Genomic DNA, 26,219 nt, shown 5'->3' on the forward strand with positions numbered 1-26,219 from the left:
AGAAGACTCAGTGATATAAAATACATTGCTATTTTATGCACGTCTGTCACTTCGTGAGTATTTTTCTTCTCTTAATCGGTGTATTCACACTGCAGGTTTTATAATGTGTTCTGTGTTTTTTTTTAATTATTTGCTGAAAGGAGATATCAAAATAAAGCAAAGGGACCATGAAAATACTCTTTATACCAAATGCATCCACAATACACACATCAACCTCTCCCTTTCTTTTCCAAACTCATCCTAAAAGCAGGTCAAGAAGCACTCGTTAACAAAAAACAATAAATACATAACTGAAATAACACAAAGCAAAACAGCAGGATTCAATAACAATATGCTGTAACTATAGTTCACCGTTCTACTTATCAAATAAGAGTGCAAACAAAAAGCTTGACTTACCGCAGGCAATGTAATCCCCATTGGATGCCAGGCCTACAAAGTTCTTTTCGTTGATATGACCTTTGAAGGAGCGAAGGCAATGAGGCTTCCCCACGTTCCACAGTTTCAACTGGCTGTCTGTCGACCTACAATCATTAACAGATTGAAAGCATTGGGAACCATCAACAGGCATGTGAATACTAGTGAGCATGCAACTCATAGTGTACTTATAATCCTTAGACCTTCTCTTACTCCAAATGCAACTCATAGTGTACTTATAATCCTTAGACCTTCTCTTACTCCAAATGCAACTCATAGTGTACTTATAATCCTTAGAACTTCTCTTACTCCAAATGCATGATTTCTCTGTTATTAGCAAATTCGAGGACAGAAGTATATGTTTACTCAGTACAAAAACAGGTACAATCTGAAACACATCAACAGCTGCATGTTTAACAAGCCCTGTCCCACTGATATGCTCACAAGCTTCTATAAACCGTTCTCTTAGGTGTCGGTTTATCCATCATTTGAAGAGACTGCAGTGTAGATGGATTTTTCAACTGGAGAAAGGTGTACTTCAGTCTAGGAATGTGGTCAGATCATGCTGAACGTTTGATAGGAAAGCAGCAGAACGATAGACGCAAGGCATAGACGGAAATTATGGTGATGGAATTGGGCAACAGATCACCATGCTAACATCAGGGGTGGACTGGCCTATGGGGACCTCTGGAGATTTCCCGGTGGGCCTCTGCACCATGGGTCTCTTTTGTGTGGTAATTATTTTACTTCCAAATTCTCTTATAGGAAAAGGATTGTGCTTGCTTAAGATGTGTACTATGGGGCCATTTTTAAAATTATTTCCAGTGCCTCTATTTGGTTTCCAGTCGACTCCTGGATAACATCCATAGGTATGTTTCAGAATGCCTTTGGAATACCCCGATTTGCAGCTTTACTGATAATGTCTGGTGTAACATCACACAGAAAAGCCACAGAGGCTGTCTGGGAATTTGATGCTGGGGCACAAATGCCTTCAACTCTCCAGCATTCTAACACTGAACGAAATAACCCAACACCACTTTCAAAAAAATTAGAAAAAAAGTGCAGGTATGTAAAACACCGACAGTGAAAAACGTGGATCTGAGCTGCTATCCGCTATGATATGTTATGCGGAGACATGCATTGCAATTTTGTGTGGATGTGAACATTGGCCCATGACTGTTGCTTGATGTTATGCTAACAATCAATTTCGAGCATGCAACGTGAGCAACTGAATCCATGAAAGCATTTTTGTCCTAATACAACTTTCAACACAAAAGTCATATGCTCACGCGCCAGTTACATCTCCCCACTTCTATCACCTACTTGTTCCACTTCACTACCTCGCCCCTGCCCCCCATTACACTAACTTGCACACCGGCAGTGGGTTAGGGCCTGCTGAAAAGCAACACCCTATCAAAAATCTAGCACACAATATGCATTAACAGAATAATGCAACAGTGACTCCAAATGTACCTCTCGCATCCAACCAAACAGCAACCCCTGTGCTGCTCCCACTAAGCCACACTAAATCGCACGTCTTTTTTAGTTGCAGGACCTGAAACATTCAAAAGTAATGCAGAACTTCGAACTGTGCTTGCTTCCAAAAGCGCCGCTCAATCTGACAAAGACAAGATCAGAGTTCCTACTTGCCATTTTTTGATGTAAACTACACTTGAGAGCACTCCACATAGCAAACACCTCTCTCTATAATGAGGGCTGGTGCTAAAATAAGGCAATTCTGGGGTGCCCCAACAGAAGAGCATCTAGGAATACAGATGCCACTGACCTTGAAGCTGCAATTGTGCCCCATTGTTAACGGAGGGTATCAAATGGCACTTTGCGTGGAGTTGCATAATCATTGACATCACCCTTACTCCATCGAAAGTATCCAAGCATCAAGTGATTAACAAGGAACTCATAATGAACTTTGGTTAGAAAAGAAAGAAGAGACCTGAGGACAACTATTTCGTAATCCACTACCAGTCTGGATTTTACATCCCCCAGCTAATTACAAACTGCAATAAAGTGTCCTGCTAAAGGTTATGTTATGTTATTGCATTTGTACCGCGCCAAAGCCTGAAGGCATCCAGGCGCAAAGCAGATGGGAGAGAACACGATTAAAAGAAGCCAAGACTAATTATTCATTAAAATGAAAGAGGACGGTTTTGAGCTGCTTTCTAAAAGTCATATAGTTCTCCGTTTTGCGCAGATGTACAGGTAGAGCATTCCAGGCGCGAGCGCCCTGGACGTGAAAGGCACGTCCAAGGCCACAGGTTCGCCTGACGCAATGACCTTTTAAGAGACAGTCGCTAGATGATCGCAAATTTCTAGTGGGTTAGTAGGTACTTACCCTATCCGAGTGTTCCCCAGACTTGCTGGCTCTGAAGGCAGTTACTGCAGGACAATTTCCCCTGGCTGGAGCATGACCAAAATGTGTGAAAATGGGGATACAAGGAAGGAGGCTGAAACCCCAACTTCAAAAAGAATAATAAAAACTCTGGTTAAAGGCGAGCCCAGTGAGACCAAATGACCTGGAGGCAGGAGAATTGCCATGTGTCATACATGAAGATTTACTATTAATATAAAATGACCATTATCATTTAGGCCTTTTGCCCAGCAACCATAAGGCAGATTATTTACATTTTTGTACCATTTTTTAGGTAATTTCTAGGTGATTCTGGAGATGTAAAATTCATGCACCTACAAGTTAGGGAACTGTAATGGCCATCTAAGATGTGTTTCATGCTGATCTGAAAACGTTCCAAATGTGAGAGTTATACAACGGGTGGAGGATAAAATCAGGAATATGGGTAACAAATTACATATTCATTACTGTTATGCTTTTTGAGGAAATGGCAGAAAATTCTTATTTAAATACCCATAATTAGCTGAATCAGCAAATATGTATATTATGGCAGTTATTGGTAAAATTACAAAGTTTTGCCACATGACTAGCTCTTGCCAAAAATTTTACATGAGAACAAATGGGGCTTGTAAATTAAGCTGCCATATATCAGCTGCAAACTCAAACAAATCCGTAGGGAGGGGCTGCAGTGGGGAGTAGAGAGAATCGTAACTGTCCATTCCTAGTTGCGAGAACTCTGGCAGGGTACTTCCCCCAAGATTGTAAAATGAGTGGTGTCATTGCAGCTATATAAGGGGGACTGCACTAGGAGGAAGGGACAGATCTGTAGAAATTTACCACCAGGAGGGCTGCTGAAGCTTACTATCTGACAGCTACAAGCAAACACCAGAGGAGAGTGCTTCTGGGTGGAGCTGTCTATTGCTAGGAAGGCCTAAAAGCTGACAGGAGTCCAATGGTGAAGAGTGGGAGGCCATCCTTGAGACTGTGACCAGACCCCTGTCCTATCTTTCCAGTGTCTTGAAATGCAGCTGGCTTTTCTGAACTTTAAATAGAGGCTTTCTATGTAAGGGAAAAAGGTGGGGGAATCTGCTTGCCTTAAATCCTTTCCCTTCAAAGTGGGGGGCGGGGGGAGGCAAACTGTGCAGATCCTTTGCCTACTTAACTAAAAGATTAATTAATTGCCCATTTCGCGGAACACTACGGGGTGATTTTTTTTAAGATATTCGAAATTAACAAAGCTCACTTCCCAGTGTGCACTGAAAAACAATAGCCTATAATTTAATTGAGTGATCCTTTTTGGCCTGTTGGCCCCGAAATCTTTAAAGGAAAGGGTTGTCTGTTCTAAAATATGTCCAATCTTTTTGTGCAGCTTCTCCTAACACAGGCCTTTCAGTGGAGGGAGTCTGAAATCCAAAATTCCCCAAATCATTCAAATCTTTCGGTCCGACGTCTCCAAAACAGATCAAAGTACGGGGGAAGGGGGTTCTGAAAAAAAAAAACGCTAAATCACCCTGTGTTTATTTTAAACCAATAGTGTGTGTTAAATCATAATTGCCATATGTATTTGTACCAATCTGGAAACCCTACTGCTAGCATTTTAAGCCCTCAGGAAAATCGAAATTGCACAGCACTACATTTATAATTGTTTGGATACTGATCAGTTTATTTATTGAAGTGACGTTTGTAGAAAGTAAAGAAGAACAAGTTACTTACCAACTGTAACGTTCTTTCGATTGGATGTTCCTCCCACGTATTCCTCATCTTAGATATTCTTATCTTCATCTTTGCTGCTTCGGAAAAGAAAATTCCACACCAGAGGGCGCTGTGCTCGATGTCGTGGCGTTGATGTCCCTCGAGGGCTGCCATAGAGTGTCGACGTTATCCGCAGTATAAATGGCTCGAGACGCGCCCGTTGGCTACAGTTCTGTTTTTTCGATATTCTCAACTGATGAGTTGATAAGGTGTCCCCTTAGACTGTAAGCTCTCAAGGAACATGGAGTGTAAAATACATAAACTGTACGGAGGGGTAGGCTGGGGGGTGAGGAATACTTGGGAGAAGAACAAGTTACTTTCTTACCTGGTAACGTTCTTTCGGTGGGATGGTCCGACGACGTATTCCATATCTATGACAGCTAATGTCCACAGCTGTGCTGCTTCGGAAAATCTTTGGCGTCTGCGTCCTCCGTCGATGACGTCAATGCGCTGTCCCCGAGGACCTCCTCGGACGGCCGACGTCACCTGATGTGATAAGTAGGACGCACGACGCCCATAGCCTCAGTTATAGTTTTTTCCCAGAACGTGTGCCACCAGTTTTCTGCCAGTCAGACACACAAGGCCTTGCGGAACGAAAGCTGCAATCACAAAAGAAATTCTGCAGCGGGGAAGGCAGGGAGGGAGCGATATGGAATACGTCGTCGGACCATCCCATCGAAAGAACGTTACCAGGTAAGAAAGTAACTTGTTCTTTGAGGGGATTGGGTAATCCGACGTATCCATATCTATGACAGACTCCCAAAGCAGTACCAAGCAAGGAGGTGGGAAAGAATTTAGAATACAAATTTAGCATGCCCAATTCAAATTGCGGAATAGAGAACTGCCTTGCCAAAGGCCAGATCTTGCCCTCTGATGGAATCGAGGGAGTAGTGACGTACAAAAGTATGTACTGAAGCCCAGGCGGCTGCATCACAGATGTGACGAATAGGAACTCCCCTCTGCAGAGCAGTAGACGCAGCCACTCCCCTGGTAGAATGGGCCCGCAAGCCAGCCGGAGGCTCCTTACCCGCCACGCGGTAACACTCGGAGATAGCTAAAATAATCCAACGAGACAAAGTCTGTTTCGTCACAGCTTGTCCCAAACGCTTTCCAGCGTAACCAATGAAAAGTTGATCGTCCACTCTGACCCGGGACATGCGCGAAATATAAAAGGTCAACGCTCTCCTAGGATCAAGCCTATGGAGCCTCTCCTCTTACTTACCAGGATGTGGAGGAGGATAGAACGCCGGAAGAACAACCTTCTGGCTCAAATGAAATTCTGAAACCACCTTCGGAAGAAAAGAAGGACGAACTCTAAGGACAACCCCGTCCTTATGAAACACAGTGAAGGGTGGCTTAACTGAAAGTGCCTATAACTCACTCACTCTGCGAGCGGAAGTAACCGCAACCAAAAACACAGTTTTCAGAGTCAACAGCCTCAAAGGGCAAGAATGTAAAGGCTCAAACAGAGCACCCATAAGAAACTTAAGAACAAGGTTCAAATCCCAACCTGGCACCAGAAAAGGTGATGGAGGGAACACATTAGTGAGCCCTTTCAAAAAATGCGAAATTAAAGGAATTTTAAAATAGGAACACTCTTCAGACGAGCGCTTAAATATGGACAGCGCCGCCAGGTAACCTTTAATGGTCCCCACTTGCAAGCCCCTGTGGGCCAAAGAAAGCAAAAAAGACAGAACCATGGGAATGTCACATTCAAAAGGATCCACATTCTGAACTCTGCACCAGTCGCAGAACTTTCTCCAACGGCAACGGTACAGAGACTTAGTTGCCGGCCGCCTGGCCGAGAGCAACACCTCCATCACGTCTTCAGGGAGGTCCCAATCCTTATACCTCAACCTTTCAGAAGCCAAGCGTGAAGATTGAGGGATCTGACCTCTGGATGGAGAACCTGACCCCCCTCCCGTGAGAGCAGATCGTCTCAGTAGGGAAGACGACGTGGATGGCAGATGGACAAGTCGAGAAGGTCCGGGTACCACGTCCTCCGGGCCCACACCGGAGCAATGAGGATCATCCGGGAACCGAACCTCCGTAACCTCCGCAACACTTGCGGGATGACGGGGACTGGAGGAAACACATACAGCTGTTGGAATGACCACTCCACCACAAACGTGTCTCCTAAGGCTCCTTTTGGAGGAAATTCCCGCGAGCAAAACCTTTCGCACTTCCGATTGATACTGGAGGCGAAGAGATCCACTTGAGGGGTCCCCCAAAGGGCGAAGATCTCCAGGAGAATCTCCTGAGCCAGCTCCCACTCGTGAGAGATCGAGCTCTGCCTGCTCAGAGCGTCCGCCGTCTCGTTGTCGTCTCGGCCAGATGAACAGCCGAGATCGACACTTCCTGCTGGATGGCCCAGAATTCGAGCTGCATCGCCTCCCTGCACAGCGGAAGTGACCCTGTCCCCCTCTTTTTGTTGAGGTAGTGCATGGCCACCGTGTTGTCCGTTAGAATCAGGACACTCTTTCCGCGCACAGTCGGCAGAAAAGGCTTCAGGGCTAGCCTGACAGCCCTCAGCTCCAACAGATTGAAATGGAGTCTGGACTCTGACGGAGACCAACGACCGCTGACTGTCAACTCGTTGGCATGAGCTCCCCATCCCGCGAGGGATGCGTCCGTCACGATCTTCACCTCCGGCCAGGGCAGCCAAAATGGGGCCCCTTTCATCAGATTGCCTTCGACGGCCCACCACAGAAGGTCCCGGGCCACCGAGGGCGGCACCTGAACAGGGTCCGACGGCCTGCCGGAGGACTGAGACAATGGAGCTTGAGCGCCCACTGCAAAGATCTCATCCGCAGACGAGCCTCTGGCACCAGAAGAATGCAGGATTCCATGAGGCCGAGCAGTCTTAAGAACTCGGACGCTGGGAGATCCTGGGCAAAATGAAACTCGTGCACCATCTGCTGAATGTGAAGAGCCCTCACCTGAGGAGGAAAACACTGCCCCAGAGATGTGTCGAGCACTTCTCCGATGTACTGGAGCCGCTGCGTTGGTGTCAAATGGGACTTCTTTAAATTGAGGGAGAAGCCCAGCCTGTGAAGGGAGTGGCAGGTGACGGACAGATGATCCAGGACTTGCTCGGGAGAGCTGCCCCTGATCAACCAATCGTCCAGGTAGGGGTAAACGTGAATCCCCCCTTTCCTGAGATGCACTGCCACCACCACCATGAGCTTGGTGAAAACCCTCGGGCGGAGGTCAATCCGAACGGCAGGACCCGAAACTGAAAGTGCAAATCGCCAACCGCGAACCTCAGGTACTTCTTGTGCTTGGGATGGATCGGCACATGGAAGTAAGCATCCTTGAGGTCGAGAGACACCAACCAGTCCTGAAGTTGAAGGGCCAGGAGTACTTGAGAAAGAGTCACCATCTTGAACTTGTCCTTCCTGAGGAGTTTGTTCAAACCGCGCAAGTCCATGATGGGTCTCAATCCCCCGTATTTCTTCGATATCAAAAAATAAGGGGAAAACCATCCCTTGTTCCTCTCCGCTACAGGCACCAGTTCTATGGCGCCTTTCTCCAGCAGGGCTTGAATTTCCTGCGCAAGGAGCGGATCCGGACTCTTCAAATAGAGGCTCCCTGGTTGATTGTCGTGAGGCCTCTGCCGAAAAGGAAGACAGTAGCCGTGGGTTATGATCTCCAGAACCCACACATCCAAAGTAATGGCTTGCCACTCTACAAGATGCTGCGCCAGCCTTCTCCCAACCGGCGAACCATGGGACCTGGCCTCATGACTGAGTGGTAGCGGCGTTGCCCGAGGGCAAAGAGGCAACTGCCCGAGCGGCCTTGGCACCTCGAGTACCTTTATTTCCACCTCTGGCACTCTTACGATGGCCTCTTTGACTGCTAGCTCCCCTCGCTTTACTGAAGGACGAGTAATAGCGAAAGGAACCTCCCCTCCATTGCTGTCCCCTAGGACGAAAAGGCGGAGGTTGGCGAACTGCAGCGCCCAACGACTTCGCTGCAGCTTTGGAGGTCTGCAACGTCTCAAGGCTCTCGTCAGCCTTGCTGCCAAAAAGGTGTTCACCGTCAAAGGGCATGTTGAGGAGCCGGGACTGCACATCAGGAGCGAACCCAGAGTTCCGCAACCACGCAAATCTGCGCATTACGGTGCTCGCCACCATGGACCGGCTGACACAATCCGCCAAGTCCAAACCCGACTGAACGGCCTCACACATGGCATCCTTGCCATCCTGAACCATAGCAAGGAAACCATCCCGTTCGTCCCCTTCGGGAATATGTTCAGCCGCTAATGCAACACAGTTCCACAGAGTGTGTGTGAAACGAGACAAGGCACATATGGAGTTGGCCGCCTGAAGCGCCATACCCCCAAAGAAAACACTTCAGAAATGTACTCCAGGCGGGGAGAGGAAGACCTCTGGGGACCAAAGCAGTGCCTGACCTTAGCCAGAGCCTTTCTAGGGGCAAACCCCGTGCCACGGGGCCCCTCCGACACCACCGCCTCGAAAGGCGTCGAGGGCGCCGAATGAGTCGGCGCCGGCTTCAAAAGAAAAGGCGTCGACGTCGAGCGAATCGGCGTCGACGTCAGCTGCAGCGCCGCCAGCATCGGCGGTGTCGACACAGGCCTCGAAGCTGGAGCTCCGAGCGTGTCTCTCGACGACCTAGGCACCGACGGCGTCGACGACCCCCTCAGAGGCAGAGCCTCAAGAGAAATCGTCGACGACCTCGGCGCCACAGGCGTCGTCTTCTTCGAAGACGGCACAGGATCACGCATTCTCGAGCGCGTCGAGGATTGGGACCTGGAACGAGCAAGGTGAAAACGGCTACCCTTGTCTGAGCGGGACCTCTCCTGCGAGCTGTGCCGACCACCCGAGCCCGAAGGCGTACGAGCGGTGTCTCTCGACCGGTGCCGACCGACCCCACTCGGAGGCGCGGACGGACCGGTGCCCTGCGATTCAAGAATCGCTAGCATCTGCTTCCCGAAGGAAGCCCATTCCTCTTGTGTCGCTGGCATGGAGGGATAAGCGACCCGCCGACGGCCGGAGTCCTCGGAAGAGGACGGGGAAGGCGACCTATGCCGGCGCTTCCGGGAATGCCTCGAAGAGGCGGAGGAGTGGCGAGACCGACTCCTGGAAGGAGACCCACTGGACTTCCGACGATGACGCGGAGAGTCGCTCCTCGAGTCATCCGTCGAAAGCCCCGCAGACCTCGACTTCCGGGGCTTAGACACCCGGCCTACCGACAGCTTCTTCTTGCATTCCCGCAAGGCCTTTGCTGTGAGCGACTGGCAGTCGACACAGTCCTCCGTATCGTGGGCCTCCCCGAGGCACCAGAGGCAGGCGTTGTGTGAGTCCGTGACCGACATCTTGGACCCACAGTCCCCGCATTTCTTGAAGCCCGGACGTGGGGTTGAAGACGAAGAAGACATCGCCACGAACAGGTCTTAACAAACCGAACAGGTTCAACGAACCAAGAATTGAAAACAGCAAACTCCAACGAGTCAAGGCGTACCGAGATTCACGAAGCGAACACGTTCGCAGAAAAAACGGAACTGAGGCTATGGGCGTTGTGCGTCCTACTTATCACATCAGGTGACGTCGGCCGTCGTCCTCGGGGACGGCGCATCGACGCAGACGCCAAAGATTTTCCGAAGCAGCAAAGCTGTGGACATTACCTGTCATAGATATGGAATACGTCGGAGGACCCAATCCCCTCGAAACATCCAATCGAAAGAACGTTACAGTTGGTAAGTAACTTGTTCTTCGAATGCATTGTGTCCTCCCACGTATTCCTCATCTTAGATAGACTCCCAAAGCAGTGAAAATTTGGAGGAGGGAGTACTGATTAATTTTACTCATGGACCGTATGTAGAACGGCCTTAGCAAAAAGACCCATTTGGGATGAGGTGGAATCTAAACAATAGTGTTTCACAAAAGTGTGCTTTGACGACGAGGTGGCCACTGCACAAATATCTTGCACTGGACACCCCTCTGAAGTGTCGTCGAAGTCGCCATGCCCCTAGTAGATTGAGCCCTTAGCCCATCTGGAGGTTCTTTACCTGCCAGTCTGTAACACTCTCCAATTGCTAGAATTATCCATCTGGATAAGGTCTGTTTTATTACTGCCAGGCCCAATTTGTGGCCGGTGTATCCAATGAAAAGTTGGTCACTTTGCTGAAATTTTGCCAGTCTAGAAATGTAAAAGCTGAGAGCCCTTTTTGGGTCCATCCTGTGGAGCCTTTCTTCCTCCTTACTTGCATGAGGGGGAGGCAATGTGATCTTCTGAGACAAGTGAAAGTCACTATTTCAGGTAGAAATGAAGGTTTGACTTTAAGTATATCTTTGTCTTTATGAAAAATTGTGTGAGGAGGCTTACAAGAGAGCCTGTAACTCACTCATCCTGCGGTCTGATATAATAGCCACTAGTAGGATTGTCTTCAAAGTGCAAAGCCTTAGCAGACAAGAATGAAAAGGCTCGAACGGAATGCAGGTAAGGAATTTTAGTACTAAATTTAGATCCCAAACAGGGACTTGAAAAGGGACTGGAGGGTACATGTTAGTGAGACCCTTTAAGAATTGCACAATCAATGGAATTTTAAGGTAAGATACCTCTTCTGAGAAGCGTTTAAAAATAGAAAGCGCAGCCAAGTATCCTTTTATTCTACCAATCTGGAGGCCTCGATTGGCCAAATGTAATAGGAAAGAAAGTACCATAGGTGTACCACATAGAAATGGATCCACATTCTTATCTTTGCACCAGTTACTGAACTTGTTCCAACAACACTGGTAAAAAGATTTTGTTGCTGGCTTTCTGGCCAAAAGCAAAATCTCCATTACGTTTTCTGGGAGGTCCCAATCCTTATATCTCAGCCTCTCAGAAACCACACCTGAAGGCTGAGTGTCTTGACCTCTGGATGGAGAACCCGACCCTCCTCTTGCGAGCGAAGATCCTCTCTTAGTGGAAGACGTATTGGAGGGCAGATGGACATGTCCAGAAGGTTGAGGTACTGTGTCCTCCTGGCCCAATCCGGGGCAATTAGGATCATGGTTTTCCTGAACTTTCTCAACCTCCTGATTACTTGAGGAATCACAGGGACTAGAGGAAACGCGTATAGGAGTGGAAATTCCCAGTCCACTACGAACGTATCATCAAGAAAGAACACCTGGTAATTCCCTGCACCCTTTATATTTGAGGAAAGAAAATCTACCGAATACTTGTTAGTATTTGAAGTTTGTATCTGCAAAAGTTCAAAACAAAACACTTTTCAATAACATGTTGCTCCACTTGTTATGAAACTAATTGGGGCATTTCAATGTGTACAGATATTTGCTTGAAAACACTTTTCAGTAACATATTGCTCCACTTGTTATGAAAAAAATTCGAAATGTTCAATTTGTGCACATTTTTACATTGTTCTTGACTTTTTTTTCAAAAATGATTCAATTTGCCTATTGATATCTTTAAAGTTTTGAATACATGTTACTTCATATGTCTATAGTCCTTAACAAAGGGTTTCTTTGGTGATAGATGTTAAGCTAGTGCCCTCTCGACATTTGTTTCCCCAGATATTGTAATCTGGTTCTTCAGGAGAAGTTTTTATTGTGATGAAAGGAGCTGTGGAAAAATACACCAAATAAATTGTGAGTACTTGGTGGTCAATATGAAGATAAGAAAGCAATAATTAAGATATTAAAGAGATAGGATGGAAGGGGCATAATTAACATTACAATTGTATTGGTGTTGCAAGGTTTGTCCGACTTGGTACTCACCTATTGCATTGCATATTGTGTTCAAAGTATAGTTTTAAATCCCATGTTGGCAAAACTCCATTGTATCAAGTTGCTATCCTTGTAGGGAATGAATTGTGAGGCATGGAAAATCCTACTCTGCTGCGATCCCTTTAAAGTTGCTATGGTAAGGCAAAAAAAGGGGGGTATGTTTTTAGTTAGGCATAGATAGAAATGTTATTTCTAGTTGCTGAGTCTAGATAATTTCCTTAATAATAAAAAACTATGTGCATTGGTCTATTTTACCTTAGTAGTAAGGGTGGACTCACTCCTTGCTGAATATTCGTACATTAGCGAATTCAAAGCACAGACGGCCTGATAACCGACACTCTGTTGTCTTATTTAGTTAAAATGGCCGCTATATAGACTGACGTGATGACGTCACGCGTTTTTGGTGTTTTAGGCGCCATTTTGGAACAAATCCATCATTGTGGCGTTATTCTGCGTGTTCTAGGAAACTAGGGATGGCCTGTTTTTATGTTTTCTGTGGATAAATGGTGTTTGTGAATTTAAAAACCTTGGGACACTCTAAATGGTAGTGCTGTATAGGTACACTACAATATATTTATTAAACACTTATGTATTCAAAATTAGAGATAAAAGAGTAGCAGGGTCCTGCAACAGGATGGGATCTGGAATTTTGACAGAGTTGTAGCCCGGTGGATGGTCTTGAGGCCTTTTTTGAAAAGAAAAGCTGTAACCTTGAGCCACTGTTTCCAGTGGCCAAGCATCTGAAGTAATGCCCCGCCATTCGTTCAGATGCTGAGAGTGCCTCACACCGGGGTCTTGTGGGTCAAGGCCTCAGAGTGGCTTTGTGGCAGCTGCAGCAGCGGCTGAGGGGACAGATGATGCTGCTGGGGATGATCTAGCACCCTTTCGTCATCCACCCAGAGGACATTTTCTTTGTCCTCTTTGACTAGCCTGTCCTTTTCCTCTTCCAAATGAGGAATGAAAACGAAAAGGATGACCCCTCCAGGAAGCTGAGCCTGAGTAGAAGTGTTGCTGGGGTTGTCGTATGAAGGCGCTAAGTGACTTAGCTGCCGCATTGGAGGTCTGCAGCTTCTCCAAACTTCCATCTGCCTTGCTGCCGAACAACCTCAAGCCATCAAATGGCATATTAAGAAGTCCGGCCTGCACATCCGGTACAAAGCCCGACTTTCTCAGCCACGCAAACCTGCATAGCACTGTGCAAGACGCCATGGACCTGCTGTTGCTGTCAGCGGTGTCCAGTCCTGATTGAAGGAATTCCCCCATAGTCTCCTTTCCATCTTTCACAATCGCAAGAAAGCTGTCTCGCTGTTCACCCTCGGGAATGTTTTCAGCCGCTGCACTAATACAATCCCACAGGGTGTATGTGAATCTTGCAAGGGTGCAGGTCACATTTGCTAACTTTAAAGCCATACTGCTTGAAGAAAAAATCTTTCAAGACCAGGCATCAATTATTTTATCATCCCTATCTGGGGGAATAGAAGGGTATGCAGATTGGCTAGTGGATATAGTTGCCTGGACTACTAAGTGGTCAGGTGTAGGATGCTTAGTTAAATTAGTCAGCGTCAGAAGAAGGTGGTCTGTATTTCCTAGCAACATTTTTGATCACCGCTGGTCCAGATTCTGGAGTTTCCCATGCGCCCATAACCTTCCTCTGAAGTGCTGTGTGAAAAGGAAGACCAGGATCCTTTTGAGGACCTTAACTGAGAATGTCTGTCATGTCATCCTGTTCGTAAGTGGGTGAATTTCTGTTCCACCCCATGAACTCCACCACCCTATTCATAATATTTCTATTGCAGAGTCTGCATGATCAGAAGGGTCAGGTTTGTGGAATTCCAACTCAGGTGATGTGTCTATACCACTAGCTGTTAGTAGACAGTCATAGAGGTCAAACATTTTGGACTGAGGGTCAATTCGTTCTTCAGGAACATCCCTTGTACCATATTTTACCCCAAAAGGGGAAATCTCTTCAGAGGATTGTTCCTCATAAAGAGGCCATAGACTTGAAAAAGTATTTTCATGGCACAGGGTGAAAAATGTTACCGATGGTTTGTGAAGGCATTGACCTTGGTTTCGCCAAGGCGCCGATATTGGTGCCAGAATCAATGCTGTCCTCGGCAAAGGCATCAATGGTGTCGACGCTGGCTTTGATACGGTCAAAGGAGCTTTAGATGTAAGTGCCGCCGAGGAAGGTGTTGAGGCTATCTTCGACCCTGGCGTTGAGGAGACCTTCGACACAGACTTCGATGACGGTTTGGTGCCCAACGCCATTTGTCTGGTGTTGCCTTCAGTTTATGCACCGATGGGCCAGTCTTGCTCTTTTTATGAGGTGTCAGAGAGGTTTCTCTCAGACACCCTCGCCTATTTTTTGCTGGATTTAGAGCGTCTAATCTCTAACCTTCCTGTCATCTTCAGAATGAGCTGGGGCATGGTCTTCACACGATTTCTTCGAGGGGGTCTGGCCCGCATTCTCAATGATTCGCATCATAAAGGCTCTAAAAGCCTCCCATTTTCTAGGGGAATCATGTTATGATGGACAGGTGATAAACCCTGTATCAGAAGACGACAAAGACGACGAGGGAGATCACTGACGCCTCTTCTTTGCCTTCTTCGTGGAAGACGACGAAGATTTTCGTGATCGACGCCTCGCCCTAGATTTCTACGATTTACATCGGGACTTTTCCCTGGACTCCAAGAGGCCTTCGAAGATTCCTCCCCCACCGCCAATTTACCTCTTCGTTCCTTGAGAGCTTTATTCGTCATAGCTTGACAGGAACCACATTCGTCAACTCGATGGTCCAGACCCAAACACCAGAGACAAACTCAATGGGCGTCAGTTAGACATTTTCTTCCCGCAACTCTGGCACTTTTTAAAGCCAGTTTTAGGGCTAGAAGGATTAGATGAGGAAGACATCTCAAAAGACTGAAGCGCCGTTTTCATATACACGAAGCGAAAGCTTTTGTAAAAACAGAACTGAGGCCAACGGGCGCGGCTTGAGCCATTTATACAGCAGAGAACGTTGACACTCTACAAGCAGCCCTCGAGGGACATCGACTCCACAACATCGAGCACAGTGCCCTCTGCTGTGGAATTTTTTTTTCCGAAGCAGCAAAGCCGACAATACGAATATCTAAGATGAGGAATACGTGGGAGTACACAACCCATTCGAATTGTGATTTTGAAACTAATTTGTGCAATTGATTTGTGTAACAAGAATTTAATGGTGAGCCACAAAGAAGGTGGCACGTGTAGTTCAGTGTGATTTCTATCACTTTTAATTTAAATAAAATACAAATATATTTCCTGTAAACTAGCCTGGTTCTTGGCTCATTGTTAGCTAATGGGGGGGGGGTGAGGAGATCCATGGGCATAAGTGTCTGAAGTAGGGCTAAATAAAAGAATACGTTAAACCATTAGTTGCGTCACACCTTCAGTGGGGAGGGAAGGAACTCCCGGTGTTGAGGGTGGCTTCTCAATAAACTGTTACAAATTGGGGGCTCGTGGCCGGGATTAAGCTGCCTATTCCCGACTCATGACAAGTACATTGTGACATGCTATTCATTTTGATGCAATTGAATTAAGGTGGAGGGAAAGTCAACTTTGTTTTGTTAAAGTTCCACAAGACATGACCCCCGAGTTCCAGGGAGGTGTATAGGTGAAAAGATTGTGTAAGAATTGATTTATGTGAGGAAATCAACCAGGAAAAGGGGGAATGTTGCCCCTGCATGAAGAAAGTTTTACTAAGGTGCAAAAAGCCATTGTGAAAATTACTACTGTACAAATTGGTGAAGCCAGGGAGCACTTCCTAGCTAAACTATTTCTTAAAGGAGAATGGGTTGAGGGTGAGGTTGGAAACTGGAAAACCAGAATTGTGCTGGAGGTTACCTCAGTAAGCAATGGTATTTGGCTTGAAGGTGGAATATTGCACAAAGCACTAGAGGCATTTTACATGACCCAGAATGCTCATTAAGAATAGATACAAACGGCTCAGCTAACTGCTCAGTTATGTTTTCATTTGCTTTTATTGGACGAGCATTGGCAAAATAGTGAGGCTAGTAGGATGAATCAGGCTGGAGGATCTTGTTCAACAACTCAAAAATCATCTGAAAATCCAACAGCAAGCCAAAGCAGAGCGAGAGATAGAGTTTGCTGCACTGCATAATGCACGCACTGAGGGTGTAAATATCGTAAGCCGCTTTCAAGGTCAATTGAATGACCAAATTGGACATAATAGAGGGTTGTTAGAGGACATGTGGCCCTCAAGCAACACATCAAGACCTTCAAAAGGAAAAATAGTCAGTTTATCATTAAAGAAATTGACTCACAAAAGGAATTTGATGAAATGCACCAACGTATAAGTACTCTGAAACAAAAGCGGATGCAGCTGATTCCAGAAAAAGACCTCTTGAATCAGGGTAACCGTATCCTATTACAGAGGATAAATCAGTTTGAAATGGAGGTAGAAAAGGAACAGTCAGGTTCTCAGGAACTGACCAGAATTAGAGAAGAAATCAATGAGCTAGAAAGGCATGTGAGACAAATAGAAGTTGAACTATCAGAGGCAGTGAACTGTAGGGATGACCAAGAGAAAGAGATTAGTCTCCTCAAGGAAAAGTGCCTTGAATATGCACACAGCATACAAGGCTCACAGAAGGGGAATTAATCACTTGAGCATGAGGTGCAGCAAACAAAAGATTGGTTAGTAGCTCAGAGCAGGGTGCAGGAGATTAGTCGGACCTTAGTGTCAGAATTAAAAAGCCAGCTCTCTGAATACCAACAGGCAATAAGGACAGAGAGAGGCAGGTGTGAGAGCTTCTCCAAGGAAATGGAAAATTATAAACGGGCCCTGAGGCACCCTGACCAATCAGAATATGGGACAAGGACCACTGATGAAGGTGAGGGGCCCTTCCCATCAGGGGGCCTCAAGCCCGTCATTTACAACCTCCCAGGTGCAAATGGGAACTGACCTCATCTATGCCACAAAGAACAGGGGAACATGAGGCAGTTGGACTTACCTAGGTTTAGCCCAACTGATCCAGAAGGCCAGTCCTTGTCTGATAAGGATGAATATTCATCTCTACCACATAGAAGGAAAAGTGCCTGGACCAGTGTGCCCTGGGAAGTAAGGAATAATACTGTAAGTACTTCAGACCATGAAAACTCTTACGATGAGAAAGTCAGGGAGTTAGATTAGCTGAAGATGCGTCTACAAAGAGACCACATTGCCTGCTTTGCTGAACGAGAAAAGCCAGACACTCAGACGAGGAAGGGCATTCTAAAAACCTCTGTATATTCAGGGGAAATGGGGAATTCCCCAGACTCCCTGGTAGGAGGTATGCAGAAACTGGGTTCTATCCTGAAACTAAAAGGAACTCCAGGGAGAGTGACCCTGAGAGTTTACTTTGGTCCAGGCGGGAGGAGTTCAGACCCTGTGGTTCTGGGAGATAGTCCCAGTCTCAGATAGTCCCAGTCTCAGAGATAGAGAGTGCCGAGAAGACAGGGAAGGGAGTACCAGTAGCAGTTCTGAGTCAGAAGGTGAATGGACTCTGGTGCAGAAGAATAAAAATACAGGGAAACAAAGAAAGGGTTTTGTCTAAGACCCAATCAGACAGATCAAGGCCATAAAGAGCTTCCTGACCCCATACCACAAGAATGCCAAGTATTCGGTATGGGAGCACCTGGAAATTAATGACCAGATGATGGTATCATTCCAGATCAGGAATGATGTGAATTGTAAAGCATTTGCAAAATAGACTTTCTCACCCGAGAACTCCAGTTTCTTTGCGGCGCTGGTGGACCAGGATCATTATCGATGGTCCGCCTATAAAGTGAAAGAACACCAGAATGGCATATACATAGCAAAACTGTTACAGTACATACCCCTGAAGAATTTCCTAGCCAACTGTGATAAAAAAACAAAGGAAGAAACATGTTGGGTTGTTGTGAAAGTTGAATGGTTGGATGAAAGAGTGACAGTTGTACGGATGAGCAGAAAGAGCTGGGAATATTGTGTTCTTCTGTCAATGTAGACAGGGGCCGACAATAGATCCCTAATACAAACTTGTTCTATTTAAAATTGAGTATTGAAGAACTAATGTACTGAGTAACAGATTGTCTATGGGACAAAGAAGTCCTAGTAACAAGCATTTTTTAGAATCCTGTTTGAAATAAGATAAACATTGTAATTTATTGAAATTTATTTTATATAATAAAAATAAATTTATATTTTTGATAAAAACTGGCATTAGTATGTTGTAATTTAATAAATAATAATACATACGACTGGGCTGAAACATAATGAGCTTGAGAAGCAAGGGATCCTTTAAACAAAATTGTAGAAATTGCCACCTATAAGGCGGCCATTTTGAAAAATTTCCCAACACATAGGCACCCACAAGAGACCCGTAAGGCTGCTTATAATTTGCAATGTGGGGAGGATCAGACGCCTCGGGTGTTTGTGCAGGAGTTAAAGCAGGCATTTGCTCAGACTTCCCGGCGGGTGAACACCAATAGCAGGGAGTTCATACCTACATATTTCCATGCGCTCCACAAATATATAATTACTCAGTTGGTGCGTGATTTTCACTAGCCCAGGACCCTGGATTTGATGACTGAACAGGTCACCAGGATTTATGAGGTCCAGAAGCTTGCTGAGAGAAAAAATACTGCCAAAACCCCCAAACCATCCAACACCCCTACTGCTGCAAAGGTGGCAGAGGTAAAAACAACCCCTCCATTGGATCTGGAGATGGGGGTCCTAAAAGTGACCCTCCTGCCAACAAGCAAAATTGAGGGCAGAAGGGAACTCCCAACATGGCCCAATCGAATGGTATTCAGGCAGGGGCCCAGAACAATGATCCCTCTGACCCTGCCACCTACTTAAGCCCTAGGTACAAGGGTACTAAACCAATCCTGGGGAATGTATACACTCCGCTGGCCCAAGGGGCGGGGGAACTAATCAGGTAAGTATTGCCCCAGGAACTTCCCTCCAAACTTCCCTTAGGAGAGAAATATCACTCCACCTCCCAATCTGAACTTTTTCCCCCCAGATAGCCCCCCGAATCAGAACTTCCAAAACAATCCTCCCCCTCTCTCCCCGGTTTCTCTCTCCCTTCTCCCTAAACCCGGGAGAAGGGAGATTCAGGATTGAAATTATGGGGGGAGTTTCCAGTACCCAAGCTACTCCGGGAGAGGGGACAGTTACCCCTTTCAGGAGCAGCAGATGTATGACTTGAGACCTCCCCACCACCCAGAAAAGGTCTTGCAACTGGAGCGACAGGTTCAGCAACTGACCAAAGACCTGGGGTCCATACCGAGGCCTCAGTCCAACTCTCAACCTAAACTGGCTTCCCAGAATTCCCCAACACTCAGGTCTGATGCCCCCCAGGGGGAAATGATGGGAGGAAACCTCTGACAAACGACAGGTTGCTGCAGAGGGGGCCCAGGCGGAGGTGAGATGCCAAGCCCTAGAGGAAGCTTCCTTTCTCACCCAGACAGAACCCCTAAAAACCTCTCAGTCTTAAAGAGCCTCTTCTACCTCCAAATTGTTAGAACCCAAAGAGCAAAGGGAAAATAGGAGAGGTCAAAGAAGAAGCCACTTTGTGGAGGAACTCCGGATTATCCCTTTTGAAAGAGAAGAATCCCTCCCAAAGAAAAATGTGTCCCAAAAGACCCTAAGTGGGACAGGGTATGTATGGAGACCGACTCAGACCAGAAGCTATTCAACCCCAAAACATGTGAGCCAGACAGAATGGAAACGGAGGGGGTGTCCTTTCTCCAAACAGGCTCTGAGAACTGTCACCAGGTAAAGGTGGACAGCCAAGGAGTCAGGTAAAAGGAGGATTTCCCAACAACTCCCATTGAAGTTTTCCAATTTTTTTTTTCAGATTCCCGAACTCAAACTGCCCAAGATGACACTGTTGCAGTTCAATATTAAGAAAATCACCACTCGGCTGTCAAATAACTCGCACCTTGGAGGCGAATTAAGGACAATTATATGCTCCGGTCAAGGTGCAGGGTCAGTGTGAATTATCAGCTCTGGTGGATACTGGATCCCAAGCCACCGCCCTGTCAAAAAGGGCATTTGAACAAATAAACTCAGGACGGGGGCGAGGGGGACCACCGAATTCCACTCACATCACTTCCAGGACAACTCAAAAATTTCAATGGGAATTATATATATATAAATATATCCTTTTTTTTAATCATTGATATGGTTGTTTAATAAATCAACCTTTCAATACATACAAGCTAGCAAGGTATACATTAAATGTCAGTTACAAACATAAGTACAGTCAGAATTTAAAACAGAAAGAAACACCTATTTATAAAAATATAAATCAAAGAATTGTGGTATAATAATTATATACATATTTAAAATTTCTCATTCAGTAACAATTATTTAACAGGTTTTTTTGTATGGTTATTGTGTTAATAGCCCCAAGACAGGTAGTTCTAGGAATTTCAATGCTGCCAAGGTAACCAATGCACATTGACCACTACTAAAAATTGAGCACCATAAGTTGTCCAGAGACAGAGCTTTGCAATCTTTAAACAAATGTTGCAGATACAATTTTCTGAGGTTAAGCAAAGCAGGTCAGTGTACCAAGACATGTTTTAATGTTTCTAGAATGAGAGGGTTTCTACAGTGTCGACAAGTCCTGTCGGTAAAGACGACTTTGTTCTTATGCCAATAAGGTCTTTAGTAGGCCATTGGTTCATTCTCAAAAACATATTCCTATATTTCGGATTTGGAAATATTAAAAAGTGTACGTTAAGAACAGCTGCCATGTCATCTGCCAGTCATGCCACCATAGCCTGGTTTTTGCTCTATTTGGATCATTCATCAACAGTTCTGCCGTTATGTCGGCAGCTTCCATGGAATCAATTGCAGTGCCAATCTAGGGCCTGAGTACATTGTCTATAACAGGAGTGACTAGACGAGACACTAAATATCAAAGTCTTCGAGAAGGGGGCAATCAAACATTTCCTATATATCATTAGTATTTTCCAAGCCACAATAATATGTAGTGATAGTAGTCCCATCTCGTACCAACTAATTCCCATAGGTTGAAAGAGTGGCAGGAGAAGAACATCCTTCCAAAATTGACCTTCTAGTCTGGTCCAGAGGTCTATTTCTATATAGGGTATACTTTCAGCACCATATGGTATAATAAGGTCTACTTTCTGTTTGTAGTAAATTATTAGTGGTTTGTAGAACTTCCTGTACTTTTTGTGAATCAACCTCGCCTGCGACACTGCCGTTACTCATTGACTATGTCAACGAGGCTATTATACAACCTCCATCTAAAAGTACGCCTGTTTTTACATTTTGTTTCTCCACAAATTAGAATTTTACTTTTATTTAGATTTATCGATAACTGATTTTTTTAAAGCATTATTTTCTAAGGCAGTTAGTAACTTTTGCAGCCCGTTCGGAGTTTTAGATATTAGAACCAAATCATCAGCGTATAATAGCCACGGCAAAGGTTTTAGACCTAAGCGAGGTGGGTCTGATATTAATTCATTCAGTGATTTACCAATGTCATGTATAAAGAAGTTAAATGGAGTTGCTGCTAAGATACAGCCCTGCTTCAAACCTTTATATGTCTTAATAGAGCAAGTTAGCTGACCTTCTTGGTTCAGTCTAATCTGTATTGAGGTTTCTGAATACAATTGCAAAATTAGGGCTAATATATATCACGGGCAATCTGATTTTTGCAGTTTTTTTTATAAACAGGAGTTCTCTTGACACTGAATCAAAGGCAGTTTTAAAATCAATAAAAGCCATATAAATTGGTTGTTTTGTTTGTTGCCCTTAATGTTTTATCCACAATAGAACTAAGAGGTTTATTAATGTCTCCAAACCTGGGATAAAACCTGTTTGAAAGTTATCCGGAAGCTGATTTTCATTCACCCATCGCATGAAGTCCCTCAACAGTAGACTAGTACAAACTTTCCCAGGCGCATTAAGCTAGGCTATAGGCCGATAGTTCTGCGGGAGCTCTCGGTCCCCCTTTTTAAATATAGGAATAATTATAGATTTTTTCCAAGTTGGGGGTAATTTCTGAGATTGTAATATATAATTGAAGAGATTAAATAAGAGGTCTGCCCAGGCTTCAGGATGTGCCTTTAGCATTAGATTTGTAAGCCCATCTGGGCCAGGAGCTCTCATGCCACTAAGTTTTGATATTTGAAATAAGATATCATTTCTATCAAAAGCAATTGTATCGTCAGGGTTCCAAAATTTTGAGCCTCACTAATAGCCTTGCTTATGTGCACCATATAAATTGGTAGTAATACTTGATCCAACTCGACTCTTGAACAGCATTAACTTGGAATGGGAGTTGTTTAGTTGTTTATCTTGAATGGCACTATTCAAAATTGCCCAGACTTGGCCACTATTCTTTAAAGCAATCGTATTCAGCATGTGTTCACCCTCTTGTTGAAAGAGACTAGCTTGCTGAAATTTGCATCAATTCCGGTACACCACCTCTAGCTGCCGCATTTTACTTAGTCTTAAGGAATATCGCTCTCAGTGGCTGCTCTAATATCTGCCTGCAGTTGTCTTTTTTTAGAGCACAATCCAGGATCAAGCACATGTTTATGCCTGTAAGATGGTTTTGATTTGACCCAGCTACCTATTTTTTGCAACAGGTTTAATTGACCAGGACCGGGAGTGCGCGCCTCACCCACCTTCTTTTTTGTACTGAATGCTATGGGAGTCCCGGGCTCCAGAGGCAGCGCCACGGGGTGACTGTGCCCCACTTTGGAGAATCATAAAGATGGTTCTCTCCCCTCCCCCAAATTTGGGAAGGACTTGTGCTTTGGAGGGGTGTCGGTTGCTGGCAACCTGAACAGAACAAAACTTTTTTCACTACAGCTACCAGAATCCTTTGAGTCTAATTAGACACACCTGCTTAACAGCCTCCCTGATGATTATTTGAGATAAGAAAGCGCTAGGAGGAGAACAACCACAGACCACAGAACTGCAGCTGCGGGATCTAACCCTGTTATTACTGACTACCTGATTTGCAGCAAGGGATCTAACCCTGTTAATACTGACTACCTGATTTGCAGCAAGGGATCTAACCCTGTTAATACTGAGTACCTGATTTTCAGCAGAAGGGATCTAACCCTGTGAATATTTGTCCATTTTGGGATGAGACCCAGCTACCTATTTTTTGCAACAGGTTTAATTGACCAGGACCGGGAGTGCGCGCCTCACCCACCTTCTTTTTTGTACTGAATGCTATGGGAGTCCCGGGCTCCAGAGGCAGCGCCACGGGGTGACTGTGCCCCACTTTGGAGAATCATAAAGATGGTTCTCTCCCCTCCCCCAAATTTGGGAAGGACTTGTGCTTTGGAGGGGTGTCGGTTGCTGGCAACCTGAACAGAACAAAACTTTTTTCACTACAGCTACCAGAATCCTTTGAGTCTAATTAGACACACCTGCTTAACAGCCTCCCTGATGATTATTTGAGATAAGAAAGCGCTAGGAGGAGAACAACCACAGACCACAGAACTGCAGCTGAGGGATCTAACCCTGTTATTACTGACTACCTGATTTGCAGCAAGGGATCTAACCCTGTTAATACTGACTACCTGATTTGCAGCAAGGGATCTAACCCTGTTAATACTGAGTACCTGATTTTCAGCAGAAGGGATCTAACCCTGTGAATATTTGTCCATTTTGGGATGTGACCCAGCTACCTATTTTTTGCAACAGGTTTAATTGACCAGGACCGGGAGTGCGCGCCTCACCCACCTTCTTTTTTGTATTGATTTATAAGAAGGCTGTAATTTAAATAAACTCATAATGGTCACATATCTGACTTCCAAGTCAGCTATATCAGAGTCAAGCTTTACATTTTGGGTACGCATGCATAGACATTTGCTAAAGTAGCATCAGTCCATCTAAATCTGTTCCTACCTCCTATTAGCAGCAGCTTTGTTTGATATTCTTGCATGTAGTCATTTAGTATCTGCCACTTCCAGGTCATTAATAACAGATCATGATCGTTATTGGGCTGTTCCATCACCTCAAAGTTTACAATGCTATTCAATATATTTCTTTGGATAAAAATATAATCCATAATGGATGTTGATGTTCCGCCCCTCCAGGTTGCTTTAGGCAGAATATCTCCTTTCATTGATCCATTCAACATCATAAATTGCCTATCTTTCACCGGCTCCAACCATTTAATCGCAAGGGTCAGTTAAGTCTGCCTTCTTAGGAGTTATGCAATTTATATTCAAATCCCCAGCAATTACTGCAGCGATAATAGCAGATTCGTTATTAATTAGATCTAGCATTTGTATAACATCAGGTAGGAAGGATTGATCTGATATGTCTGTATGATTCCAATATAGATTTACTAGTGCCATGTTACCCTTAACCGATTTCAATTTTACCAGCTGAATAAATGTGTTGGGAGAGGCCAAGGGCTCTAATGTAAAGCCCAGGTTTGATCCCACAGCCACCAAGGGACCATCCTTTGGTGGCTGTGGCCCCTTTATTTTCTGGCCGCAAGGTTAAGGCATATCCTTCCCACACAGGAGGGTTTACAAACCAAGTTTCTTGAAACATAATAATATCATATGTTTTAAAGATATAACTTTTGTTAAATAAGTATTTAAACCCCCTCATGTTCCAGGATACAAATATATAAACAGTGGGCAGATTTTCAATGAGTTATCTTTGATTTGGGTCAGCACTATTTGCCTGGTCTCTTACTATTGTTACATTTTCCCAAGATTGTTAGGTGTTAAATTTTACTTGCCGATTTTTATGAAACCATCCATGTGTGCAAGTTATTCTTAACTGGGAGCTATCTCCTGCCTCGATTGGGGGACAATAAACTTTTTCTTGCAGCTTGTTCTGTGGTCAAGCAGAATTTATTGATTGTCCCAAAATCATTTTCTTTTACATATAATCTTGCTTTAGTATGAGGCATAGCTCTTGTAGTTGGGGTCTGGCTTGCTAAAGTGAATTCCGGACTACTCCTGACTGAATCTAAAGTCTTGCTATACCAAGATAATTTTCCCGTATGAACTCAATTTGTGTTATATCACAAGATTGGACATCTTCCAAAGCCTCATCATCATTTAGGACATTCAAGATACTTGATCGGTTCAATACATATTGTGGAGCTGCAACAGGGTTGCACTATAATATTAAACTAAAGAAATGTTGTTTTGGGTCAGCAATAGGGTTTAATATCCATGCTGAATTTTTATTTCCTTTCTGATCTCCTGTTGGGCAGGACCAGTTTGTATCAACATGAATCTGTGAAAGTGTAAACTCATGCAGATTACTGTATAACTGCGACATTCTAAATTCAGTTTGAAGATCTATATGAGGAGCAGTTATTGTGAACTTTTCCTCTAATGCCTTTCTTCTTGGTTCCAGAGTTAGGAAAGGCATGTTGTTTTGCCAGGAGGTAAACAAATTTGCATTGCAAATATATTAAGTTGATCTGTCACTATATCCCTATCGCGATCTTGAGGCTGAAGGCAAATTGGTTCTTTTTGGGTAAAGGCTTGCTGATTTAATATTTCAGCCACCTGAATCAGGTCATCTAGCGGTTCATGATTTTCCTTCTCTTTATCTAGATCATCAGATTCAGGGTTCTGATGAATTTTAATTTCCTCTTTTTTCGCACAGCATGTTTTTTCATAAACTTGAGCTTATCTGGGGTTGTAAGAATTTGAATACATTTTTTTGAAGCATGCTGCTGACTCTTACAGGGCATCAACATATTCACCCGCCCCTTAGTTACCACCAGGTACCACAGTGTTGTGGAATTGTCGAGATATTGGCAATCACCACACTACCTGAGTTGTTGACATAGGCAGCGGCACTGGCCACAGGAGTATGAAGGGAGTACAGGTGGGGCTATGAGAGAGCCTCATAGAGGTGGGAGCCTGATGAGAAAGG

At 44.9% G+C, this 26,219-nt stretch overlaps 1 protein-coding gene across 1 annotated transcript in view; it reads right to left on the reverse strand.

Annotated features, from left to right (window-relative positions):
• The window catches only part of COP1 (COP1 E3 ubiquitin ligase), a 1,876,694-nt gene that overhangs the window by 396,271 nt on the left and 1,454,204 nt on the right, over nucleotides 1-26,219 (reverse strand). Inside the window, exon 17 of the mRNA XM_069641145.1 lies at nucleotides 397-521. Within this exon, the coding sequence (XP_069497246.1) occupies nucleotides 397-521 (125 nt within the window). The remainder of the gene's footprint in view (nucleotides 1-396; nucleotides 522-26,219) is intronic.

This window comes from Ambystoma mexicanum, chromosome 1q (assembly GCF_040938575.1).
Source record: "Ambystoma mexicanum isolate Mex_15411 chromosome 1q, UKY_AmexF1_1, whole genome shotgun sequence".
In the NCBI taxonomy this organism is placed as follows: domain Eukaryota; kingdom Metazoa; phylum Chordata; class Amphibia; order Caudata; family Ambystomatidae; genus Ambystoma; species Ambystoma mexicanum.